The following is a 12,438-nucleotide window of genomic DNA, read 5'->3' on the forward strand; positions in this document are numbered from 1 at the left end:
TCCTGGCACGGGAGTGCTGTCTTAAAAACAGACGGTGTGGTATTGGGAATGTCTGCTTTGCCCACTGGGTTTTCTACCCTCTTTGTATTTTTTCATTACCTAAGTTTTGCCTTCATCCCTAGGAGACCAGGTTTAATGTGATATTTTCCAGCCAAGGATGCCAAGTTTGAGCAGATGTGCAGTGTTGGATTATGTCAGGAATAAGGACAATAGATTGAGGGGCTGCCCCAGTCCTCATCTACAGGGCAGACCTAATTCTCCCCATTTGATAGATAAACAATCTCAGCCCCAAAAGGCCAGGTGAACCTCCCAAGGTCACCTGAGCAGCAGTGTAAAGCCTGGGGGCAAGGGTCTCCTGCAACTTTTCTGTGCCAACACTGCCACCTTCAGTGGGGTCTGCACCTGGAAACTGAGCATGATAGCCACCAGGATTGAGCACCACCAACTGTGTGCAAGGTTCTTTGAGAATAGTTGTCACGTGCATCTCAAAATGACCTTGCAAAACTGACATCCTTATCATCATTCTCCTTTGGCAGAGGAGGAAACTGAGACTCTAGGAGGTCATATAACTGATGAACACAGGAATTGCATTAGAAACTGAGGATGGTCTCCTTTAAAGTCCACAATATGGCCTCTACCTGAAAACTGTTCAGAAGTCAGGAGACAGAGACAGGCCAGATCCAAGGCACACCACAGCAGGGTTCAGGGCCTTCTGGCATCTCAAATATGACAGGCCCCTCCCCAGTGCTATCCAAAGGCTGAATTGCACTGTTTGAAGCCAGAAGCTTCTTGCACCATTGTCCTCTCTTCTTTGACTCCTGTAGGATCGCTGCTGGGTTTTTTTATGAATGAGGAGGGGGAAAAAAATCTTTTAAAACTTCATCCAACTTTGGACTCCTCTCTCTGAGTGATAGATAGCTTTAATTACTCTGAATTACTCAGCCACTCTACTTTTCTCCCCCAAGTCATTAAAAATAGATTTGCTCTTTGAACTCCACTCCACCCTCGGGTCTCCAGATAGTCCAGAGTACCGAGGACACAGCCTTGGGGTCATCTTCTGGTCAGCATGTCACTTTAGCTGCAGCCGCAGACTCTGGAGGCACCAGCAGCTTGGCTGGGAGCACGTGCCTCCTTCTTGATGACCACATTCCTACCACTGTCACAGCTTAGAGGATGGACCAGGGCCTGGGTCGGCGTTTACTTTATGGGGGCTGACAGGGACCTGGATACATCACTCTTAGTTTTTTAAAGAAATGGATTCAACCCTGGGAACAAACAATAACAGTTCTTCACGTTAATTACTGGGAAGCTGATTGGTAGCAAAGAGCTCAGCTGAAAGTGTGGTGCTCTGCCCTCTGGGATGCCCTGACACATGCAGAACAGGTGGTGGTGGCTCTGTTTAGATGATAAGGACTTGGAGGCTTGAAGGGGTAGATAGAAGTGCCCAGAGCCACACAGCTCAAAATAGACAAGTCCAGCTTGGGAAGCCCTGCTTCCTGCTTCCTGCACCCTGCAAGCTGTGTGATCAGAGGGCTCAGATGGTCCACAGGAGGCTGGGATAGAAAACAGGGCACTTGCTCATAGCCTCTTCTACCACTAGAAGAGTGGCCCTAGTCAGCTTCGAGAACAGCCCAGCAGGGACTCTCCCACCCTCCCCACCTCTCTCCCTCTTTACCCTTTGGTATCCACTCTCTTTGTTTTCTGCCTTCTGATTCACTGGATGAATCATTGTTAGAAAACAGAGGAGAGCAAATGAGCCAAGAGACATGCAGTGGTCTGGTAGCTGAACATAATTGCATTGCCCAACAGCTAGCCCGGGCACTGATGTCTAGCAGCCAGCCCTGGGGCAGCCCCAGGAGGGAGAACCCATTTCCCCTTTAGTCCTCACCTCTGTCTCAACCCCACGGCCTCAATGTGCAAGTCAGAAAGACCTGGACTCAAACTCTGCTTCTGCCACCTGCAAGGCATGTGACCTCAAGCTAGTTACTTAACCTGAAACTTCATTTTCTGTAACGTAAAGTGGGACTAAGAGTACTTTCCTGCAAGGTGGGCATCAGGATTAAATGAGATAATGTATGTCAAGTGCCTGGCATGCGGTAGACACTGGATAAGCGGCAGTTATGATTACTATTGTTCTCGCTGCTTTGTTCCATTCCACAAGCTCCATCAACTGCCAGGCTCAGAGCATCCAGCAGCCTGTCAGATATCAGCAGGAATCCTCAGTGCCCTTGCTTCCCCCCAGTCCCTGGGGAACATATTCAGGAAGGGGACATGCCCTCACCCGTGCTTCCACACCCTCCTCAAGCTCTCCCAGCAGGGGAGATTTCCATTAAGGTACTTCCATTCGGGCATTCATCCCATCAGCTCTTTCCTCCCAGGACAGGAGAGAGGTGTGGGTGCTTTTTCATGGAGTCTTGCTGAGCCCAGGGGAATGGAGTATGAGTTATGTCAGGAGCTGGGGGAAGCAGAGCCATATCCCAGAGAGTCCCCTTTGGTTTCTATGCCTGAGAGAATCAGGTCAGGAATTGGGGCTTGGCTAGGCGTCCCCAAACACTGGCCCCCATTTTCCTCCCTGTGGGGACTCTGAACCTTGGCCACCATCAGGTATAAAGAAAAGGATAGAACTTTAAGCTCCCAGGCAGAACCTCCTCCTGCCTCTCCATGCCCATTACATATATTGGTTTCAAGGTTTTAGGACTCAGGGTGAGCCTACAAAGAAGAGAAAGCACCCACCCATCCATCCCATCAGCTCCTAGCTGCAGGGCACCGAGAGCTGCCCACAGCAAAGACTTTTCTGCCCCCAGGTTGCTTCTGGCCTCTTCAGCCCTGCTCTCGTCTTACCCCAGATCTGGCCCAGCCTCTCTCTCCCGGAACTGACCCCTGAGCCAACTCCTCCTTTATCACCCTGCAATAACAGCCCCCATAGCATGTCCAAGAGGAGTAAAGACTCCATCTTGGGAAATGGAGGATTCTCCTCCAGTTGGCCACTGGCCACTTGCTGTGAGATTGGAGTTAAGTCAGCCTTTGGGGACCTTAATTTCCTGATGGATCAAATGGTAATCATAATACATAACAATACCTGTCCTTTCTTCCTCCCTGGGGAGCTGTGAAGATCAGATGAGATAATATGTATGAAAGCATTTTGAAAATGCTAAAACCCTCTGCCAGTATTTCTGTGATTGTGCTATTGATCTCAGCCCATACAGCAGCCCTGGTGGGGCCTCTGTTCCATCTGCCATCAGCAGGGTATATCAATGAGTGTCAGATCATTTCTTGAAAAAGGGTTTGGATTGGGGAAAAGAGAAGAAAATGGGCCTGAAATCCTGCAAACTTGAAGGAGAGAAGAGAGAGGCTGGTAGGGAGGGACCAGCAAGAAAAATCACAAAGGAAGGAAAGAGACCCAGGGAGACAGTCCCAACGGCTTCAGCTGCTGAATACTTTGCCCTGAGCCCTGGGGACCAGGAGGCTGATGATCAGGCCAACTGTATGCTTCATCCAGGCTGTCGGTGCCACCTCCCACCCTCACCACCTGGCTCCAGGCCACTGAGAAGGCCTCTGTTCCTTTCCTTGTGTCAGGAGCAGGGCACACATGCAGGGACAGGTGGACCATCTGGCAGGGGAGAGCAGATTCCAGAGAAGCAGGGGATTAAATGCTCAGTGTCGGAAGGACCACGCTGCCTGGAGAACAGCTTTCCCTACTCCTTCCCTGTGGCTCTGTCTCTGGTTTGCATAGTTGCAAAGAATCCCGCAGGCTTCTCGGAACACTGAGTGCTCCTGCCTGAAACCCCTGAGGCCAGCTGCCACTCTGTCCTCTGACCCATGACTGTGTCTTGATTTTACCTCCATTATGGCATCTGTCCCACTGTAATGAGATTATCTATTTCCTTGGATTTCTTCTCAACTGAATGATGGGCTCTGGGAGGGCAGAGAATGTAACCCCCGTGCCTAACAGAGGGTAACTAACACAATGTAAGTGCTCAGTAATGTCTAAGGACTCAATGTGACCCAGTCCAAAATGCATCGTCAGAATTCTGTGGGATTTTCTGCTTTCAATCAGGCATTTCTCTGGAAGATCTTCCAGGGGCTCAGAACCATGGAGCTCCTTCCAAGTGTCCCACCAGGGTGGCAGAGATGCCCTGTCCCCAAGCTCATCTGGCCCAGGGCTTTTGTTCTTACAACCACCTCAGAGAATTCTTCTACCTGAAAAATGATTCCTTTGCCTCTGGTGGCCATAACTGTCCAGAATCTCTGTCTACAATAAGGATGACAGCAACTCTCAGGGCCTCAGAGGCCCTCCTGGATTCACTCTTTGTGTTCCAAACCCTACGGATACACCATGTCTGTCAAGATCTTCAGGAACAAGGCTGGTTCCAGCCATTTCCCTTAGTGACTTGTCCCTGTGGCCAATCATAATCTCATGTCCCCAGTCCAACAGTACTGGGCTGCCCAGTGTGTTGCACAGGGAGTGGTGGTAGGAGTGGAGACCACCCCCACGCTCTGCACACCTCGCTGTGCCCTTCCCACAGGGATCTCCAGCCCCAATGAATCAGGCCAAGAAGACACAGGGAAGTGACGCCTGGGCCCTGGGGCCAAAGGAGTCAAGAGCACAGTATGAGTCACCTTTAATTAAGAGTATTTCTTAAGTAAATGACTTAATAGGACAGTTATATTCATTAGAGGCGTAATTACAAGACATAAGATCAAGCAGAAAAGAATGTGGAGTGCGAGGGTGGAATCCAGTTCCAGGCAGCACCACACAGCACCAGGGGTCCTGGTGTGGCAGCAGTAGAGGAGGCGGGCACAGAGCGTCCTCCCCCCTGTGTGGCTCTCATCAGCCCGCTTCTGGTCAACTCAGGGTGGAGGGGGGGACGGGAGCCTCAAGCATAATTAAAATGCAATAATCATAAATGAACACTAATTAAAGTCTCAGGGGAGTGTCCCATTAACCAGGAATCAGCCCTGACAAAGCCAAGCCTGACTGCTTGCCGCCCGGTGCAGGCGACACTGTCAGAAGAAAGCACTCTGGCCTCCTGGAGCTTCCCAAGAGAGCGCCACCCCTGATCGGCCACCGTGAGGCTGCCCCTGACCCCAGAGGCTTGAACATGATCTTTTGAGGATGTCAGAGCCTCAGAGTTAGCAAAATCAATTTCTCCCTGGGTATCAGTGGTCGGTCCCCAAGAGTTCTGTCACTTTCCTACACACACACACACACACACAGCCCCCTACTGCAAGTCTCTCTATTCTCAGCCAGAGCCTCAAGGCAGGTTTGATTCTATTTTTTTCTGGGCCCAAGACCTGTCATTTAAAAAAGACTTCCCCAAGGAGCTGAGGTCATCTATTAACAGTCTTCTCAAACTTTAAGCACATCTGCAAATCTGCTGGGAAAAGATGTTTAAAGCCATTGCCTGGACCCAGCCCAGCAATTCTGATGAACTGAGACCTGGATTTCCTTGTCTAATAAGCTCACAGGTGATGGCAGCTGGGCTGGTTCAAGGACCATACGTGGAGAATCTTTGCTCCTGGATAGCCACAGGCCGCCTGTCTATGGAGGACATTCTTTTGGCCAAGGAGTGACAGGCTGGAGCACTCAGAGACATTGCACATTCCCACTCTGTGTCTTCCCCATCCTTCCCAAGTGAACCTAAGCCTGCCCTTCCAGTTTCACACCCATGGCTCCCTGGCCTCACACAAAGTTTCTGAAGAAACTCTGCTCTCCTGTGTTGGCTTATGGGCTTGTTCCTCCTAGAATCTGCATAAACCGTAGAAATAAATAGTCTTCATTGTGTAACCAGACGCATGTGAGGCCTCTCATGAAGCCGTCCTGGGATCTCTGCCTTTGAGGCAGCACTGTAGGAGAGAAATCAATCACCAGCCACAAACATGAACTAATGACATGTGTAATTTTTGCTTTTCTGGCAACTAAATTTCAAAAAGTAGGAGAAGTAGATTTTTTTAAAACCCAATATATAGAAAATGTTATCTTTCAATATGCCAATAACAAAGTATGGATGTGATCTTTTATTCATTTTCTTTTCCATATGAAATCTTCAGAACCCAATATATGTTGTGTACTTACAGCTTACCTCAATTAGGACTTGCTACCTTCAAATGCTCAATGGTGCTAGTAGCTCTCATACTAGATAGCTCTGATACCAATGTATTTTTTTTTTCTTTACTCTGAATTCCCTCAGTCCTCTTTCAATGCCCCTCTTGGAACACACATCACTTTCTTGTTTTTATTGCTAGTCTGTTTGCAACTTGAAGGTGATGGCTGTGTTTTAATGCTGCTATTTTTTTTTATTCTCCTGAAGTGTCTAGTACTGGCCTGTATGGAGGACATGATCAATGAGCATGGGTTGATGAATGAACATAGAAACACATGAATATAGGGACAGAGAAAGACCCATGGGAACATCTGACTTTGAGGGTCTCCTCCCAGTCACTGTGACATTTCTTTTCTCTGGTTTATGCATGGCTATTAGATCTTAGAGGAGAGAATAATTCAAGTTTTAGGACCCTCCCCCTGATACGTTTCCTGTTTCACTTAACTCTTCAACTCAGTGCATTAAAAAAAAAAAAAAAATCCCACCAGGAGGGCCCAGGAAACAGGAAAAATAGTTGTGCTGTTGGTTTCATGTTTGGAGAAGAACAGGGTTTCACTATCTCCGTGGCACTTGGCGTGAAAGTGGGCTTTGTTGCTGGAGACACTGCTCCTATTCAGGGCCCCCTTTCCCAGCTGCTGAGAGCCGGGCTGTGTTTTGACAGACAGGCCGAATGCAATGCAGACAGTTGTTTTAATTTCCAGCCAGATGCAGACATCACTCACAAGGAGCCCGAAACCCAAGAAAGGGAGCTGGGCACTGGACTGCTGCTCTCAGGCCCTGCAGGGTGGGTCGGAGGGGGCAAGCGGAAGCCCACCAGGCAGCCAGGGTCCCAACTAACCTGAGGGCTGTGAGCCATCAGTTCCAGGAGAGCCACCTTAGAAGGTCTCCTGTAGGCACCTGTTAGGAAGGTACTTCAAGTAGGTATCACAGGCCATGAGTCAGGGTTCAAAGGCTGCTCTTTAAAGCAGTGTGAAATCAGTCAGGGGTGGGATGACTAGATGTTATCTTTCTACTGTCAAGTTATACAGGTCAGAAATCACAAATAGTCTCAGAGAGGAATTGGGTAAACTGTGGGAAATAGAATCCTGGAATGTCAAAGTTGGAAGGGACAGATGCACCCTTCCTCTGAAGGCAAATATCCCCCGAACTGCTCTTGCTCCCCCGGAATAGGTGTTCACCTGGGCAGCAGGTCGTTGGCAGTACTGGCAGGCTCCAACTTTCTTCTGTTGAGCTTTCCTGAAACTTTTTATGCATGGATCCTACTGCAGCCACACTGCAGCCCTTCACACATTGGAAAATAGCCTTCAAGGCTACTTGGAGACTCCTCTTCCGTGGAGTGGGCTAACCAAAAGTCTCAGGTCCATCCAGGTCCCAGAGGGACCTCATCTGTGCCCTACCTCAGATGACCTCTGGGAAGGATCTTAAGTTAAGCAATACCCCAGGAAGACAAGCTGCTCATAACTCCCCAGTGTGTCAGCCCCTCTTGGGTCTGACACTATGTGGATTTGGGTAGCCCATGATCAAATTAGCAATGTTAGTTCTCACCCTGGCAGGGCATATTGGATTTAGAGGCAACTCAAGTGTATATCATGCAGAGATGTTTAAACCAGCTATCCCCGATCTACACTTAGAGTATCCATTTTATAAGTCAGTTTGCAAGATTTTACACTTGTCCTCTCAGCATTTCATGTGTATTATTATTATTATTATTATTATTATTATTATTATTGAGGGCAGGTTAGGGATGTTTAAGGCCAATCATGACACTCATTTACAGAAAAGCCTTGTGTTGTGGAATGTTAAGTGTTAGGATATACTAAAGACAAGTAGGGCACAACAGAGTAAAGGCAGGCTGGTCTCTGCCCACCCAGTGGACACCTTCCATTCAGTTACACTGAACTTGTCTCTGCCTCCTTTGCTCATTATGATCCCTCTGCTGAATTGGACTTCCAAGTCCCTGCATCTGGCTCATTCTTATACTTCAAGACTCACCCTTCCACCCCCTGGTCTCTTCCTCCTGACAGGTTGTCCTCAGTGACCCTACTACTCTAAGCTCCCAAGGTCCCCTGCAATCAAACCCATCCTGTATTACAAACACTCGGCACAATGTGAAGCAACTCTCATTTGGTAATTACCAAGTCCCCCTGACTGTGGAGCTCCACGAGGGCAGAATCTGCATGTAGTTTGCTGTGGTTTCTTTATTGCTTAGCACCAGAGTGGACATCTGAGAAACCTTAGCTGAATGAATAGTGTTGGGGTCCATCCTGAACTTCCCAAGAGGATGATGCTGTGAAATTATCTTCATCATAGCCTTCATCCTGCTGCCAAAAGCTGGACCACAGTTTATTTTCACCTGAGCTTACACATCCAGTTGGTGGGGGACCTCTATGCCCTAGCAAATGAGAACCCATTGTCAGTCCAACTAATGTTTTTGCAGCCCAACAGCCTTCTGCCCCAGCCAGCAACAGAAACCTAGGACACATCAAATGGAAGACTTCAGTCCCCTGACCCATTGCCTGATCTTTACACACATGTTAAACAGGTGGGAGAAAGTGATGTCCAGCTCACATCCCTACAGGGCCTCACCAGAAAGCCAGGAGGAGTTTCTAAGGGCTGTCCTTTCTGGGGGCAGGGACTTGATCGATCTGCAAATCCCCACTTTCCAGGCAAGACAGAATCAGACAAGCAGCTCTTCTCTGTGGAGGTTCCCATTTAGCCAGACTTTTGAAAGGATGGGAGATTTACTAGGGAAACTGAATGCAGCCATCAGAGAATGGGATAATTGGATCCAGGTGGTATGTTTGGTTGGCTGTAAAGAGCCTGTGCCATACTATGAATATTATTTGATGGGAAAAGTTTCTCCTTCTCTCCCTTTTAAAATGTGTTCTGTGCAGGCAGGATGTCTCAGCCCAAGCCCAGCTGAAAGCTCTTCAGAGATGAGTTTGTGCCACTCAATAGCCTTTCAGCAGAGTTAACCATTTTTAGCACTTGCCCGTGTTTGCCCAGCTCTAGGGAGGATGTCGGAGGCAGGCAGCAATAGGTTGGGGAGTTTTCTTTTACCTCTAGCAAAGTCAAGAAATCTTGGGACTGCCACGCATTCTGCTTAGCTCTACCTGACCTAGCCAGAAAAGACATGAAAACATCAAGGTCACTGATTTGCCACCAGTGTCACCTTCTTATGGGACATGTTAGGGCAGAGTGCCTGGATATAGGTGAGTCTGAACACAATTCTCAAATTGTCACAACCTGACCTCCCTGTGCTCCCTTTCCTCTCCCCACCAGGTCACCAGGGTCCCTGTGGAGTCATGTGAACAGTACACAACTTGTGGGGAGTGCCTGAGCTCCGGGGATCCTCACTGTGGCTGGTGCACTCTGCACAACATGTAAGTTGGGAATGTTCTGGAAGAGGAGCTGGCATGCAGAAGATAGGGGGGTTTCCTAGAATGATGGTATGGGTCAGCAATTTGCAGAAAGGAGGAATTTCCCTCTTATGAGGAGTAATTCTAAAGGTGAATGCAGAGGTGGGAGGCAGGGAGAGGGGACTTCTATCTGTGTGTAGTGCATTTGCCTCTCTGTCTTGCCCTCTCGGCCATGTTGGAGTGATGTGGTGGTATCCTTGTATCATTAGAGAACTCACAGGGAAGTTGTGGAATAATCTCCAGGCCTTAGGGCTTGCAGGACATGCCAAAGTTGCCGCACTGGAGTTGGGACGTTTGCTCTCCAGCTAGCTGCCATGTGACCCTGGATGGGTCCTCTGACAACTCTAGGCCTCCATTTCCCTGTTGCTAAATAGGAAAAATGCCTGTTTCACAGGTGAATTGTTACAACTAAATGAAATAATAAGTGCTTTGGAAATAAGGAAGCCCAGGAGAGGCTACACAAATCAAAATAACTATTATGGATGCTTTACCCTTGGGAGGACCCTTCTGGCCTCATTATTTCATGATTCCAAGAAGTCCGCATCTCACTCCAACTGGCCTCTTATCCCTATTCAGATACATCCCCGCCATTGAATACCAGCTCAATAGAAATGCAAAATCACACTTAAACTTCCTAATTCGAAGAGCCCCAGAGGGAGAGAAAAGGGTGAAAACCCGAAAGGCGGGAGCTGGCTAGGAATTCTGTTGCCCAATGGAGCTGGAAACTCCATGGCTCAGGGCCAGCCAGCGAAGCATCTCCATGAAATGTGCTGGGTTTGGGGTGGAGGCGGAGGCGGAGGGCCAGAGTTCAGGGTCCTGGACAATAGCTCTTGGCTTGCAGCCTCTGCAGCAGGTGTTGGGAGAGCTGGGAGGGAGGGAGAGAGGCTGGCGCTTCACAGATGCAAAATCTGGACTGGATTTGTTTCCATGAACACTGGGTTCCCTACTTGGGTTTTGGAGGGACAAGATGCCACAGAAAGTTTTGTAAAAATACTCTTAGCAAAACCCAGACAGCTAGTCTCCAGGTAGATCAGACATATGGTAAAGATGCCGAGGCCACCCAATCTGCACCCCAGGACTGGCAAAGGGAGTAAATTTGGGCTCCCTTCAGCAGGGTCTCTCTGGAAGAGAATGTGTTTCTCTGATGAACCTAACAAAGCTGGGTGCAGTGGCACATGTCTGTAATTCCAGTTACTTGAGAGGCTAAGGCAGGAGGATTACAAGTTCAAGGCCAGCCTGGGCAGCTTAATGAGACCCTGCTACAAAATGAACTCCCAGTTAGAGTACTTGCCTAGCCATGTGCGAGGCCCAGGTTTTAATCCCCAGTGCTATAGAAATAAGGGAGGGAGGGAGGGAGGGAGGAAGGAAGGAAGGAAGGAAGGAAGGAAGGAAGGAAGGAAGGAAGGAAGGAGACAGTAGTACAGTCTACCTGCAGCTCTGGGCTACATGCCCCGTGGCTCTGCAGGGGCCATGACCAGCTGTATCTCCAACTCCTGGCCCCTTCCCAACCTGCCTCTGACACTTCTCACATGTAGAACATCATGCAGAATTATAGATCGGAGATGCTCATTTAGTCAACAGCAAGCACATCTGCTTTCCCCAACTTGTACCACCACCCATGGTTGGGTCAACAATGCCCAAGTCTTCCAGCTGCCCCATGTCACGCCATTATCCTCCTGGTACACGACAGTTGTGTCTCCTTGAATGACTGAGCCTCATTAGGACAGTTTCCTCTGCTCCCTAAACTTCTTACCTGTCCTCAGAGAATCCTACTTACGGGACACCCAGAATTCCACCTGCCAAGAACACGTCGAGAATGACCTGGTCATTCTCATGTTTACAGACCCTTCTGCAATACTCTCTTGCCTGCCCAGACGATGAAAAGACAGGACCCCACCTCCCAGGCTCACAGGCCGGCTTCTTTAATGGAGCCAGAGGGCTGAGGGAGATTGCTAAAGAGCCTCTGGGCCCAGGGGGATTGGAAACCCTCCTGTCTCTTCTGTATGCCTTGCTCTTGCAAGTGTGTTATTGTCTCCCAGGCTATTTATCTCTGTTAGGGCTGTTGCCATAAATAGTATGATAAAAAAGAGCCATTTCAGTGAGTCAATGAGATAAAGGCTCCAGTCAAGAGCTCACTTTAGAGCTATCTTAAGGATTCACTTAAACCTCAATAATTCTTTTCTTTGACAGCATTCATATTTAGATCCATTATGTGCCTGGAAAGGAAGAGGGGGAGGAGCTTGGGGGGATTTGGGGTGGGAATCACAGCTTGATCCTGGAATCTTGTCGTGTCCCTGAGCTATTTGGTTTGGAGCAACACCAAGCCCTGGAGTGTGTCCCCATGGGACACAGCAGGTGGCAGCCTGAAGCTCCTGCTTGTGAGCATCACTGCGTCCACCTGCTACTGTGGGCAGAGGAGCCTGGAGCCCAAGATGAAGATGTCCAGAGAAATAGCCACACAAGCTTTCTGACAGAGGCAACCCTGGCCACAGCTCCTTGCTGCCTCTCTGTCTCGAGGCATTATTTCAGGACACAAACATTTATTTAAAATATACCCTGTGACAGGTAGAACATCTCAATGAATAAAACATGACCTCTCCATTTAAAGAGCCATCAATCCACACACACAGGATCATATGCACATTGTCCCACACAGCTTAGGCCCAGTCTCATTTTCTAAATTCTTCTGGAGGTGAATAATGATATTAATCATCATCATCAGTAATATTGGTATTACAAGCACTGACCCTGACATGGCTCCTAAGTGTCAAGCTATATTCTAAGCGTTATCTTATTAATCCTTCCACCAGCCCTATGAGGTATTGCCACTCTTACCCTTTTACAGTTGAGGAAACTTAGAACAGAGTGAATCAGTCACTTGCCCAAGGAGCCACAGCTATAGGGTAATAGGTCTG

General features: G+C 48.6%; 1 protein-coding gene across 1 annotated transcript in view; it reads left to right on the forward strand.

The window, feature by feature from the left end:
- Plxna2 (plexin A2) overlaps positions 1-12,438 on the forward strand; it is a 203,092-nt gene that overhangs the window by 121,981 nt on the left and 68,673 nt on the right. The window contains exon 5 of the mRNA XM_026387404.2: positions 9,387-9,487. Coding sequence (XP_026243189.1) covers positions 9,387-9,487 — 101 coding nt within the window. The remainder of the gene's footprint in view (positions 1-9,386; positions 9,488-12,438) is intronic.

Source organism: Urocitellus parryii, chromosome 9 (assembly GCF_045843805.1).
Source record: "Urocitellus parryii isolate mUroPar1 chromosome 9, mUroPar1.hap1, whole genome shotgun sequence".
Classification (NCBI taxonomy): domain Eukaryota; kingdom Metazoa; phylum Chordata; class Mammalia; order Rodentia; family Sciuridae; genus Urocitellus; species Urocitellus parryii.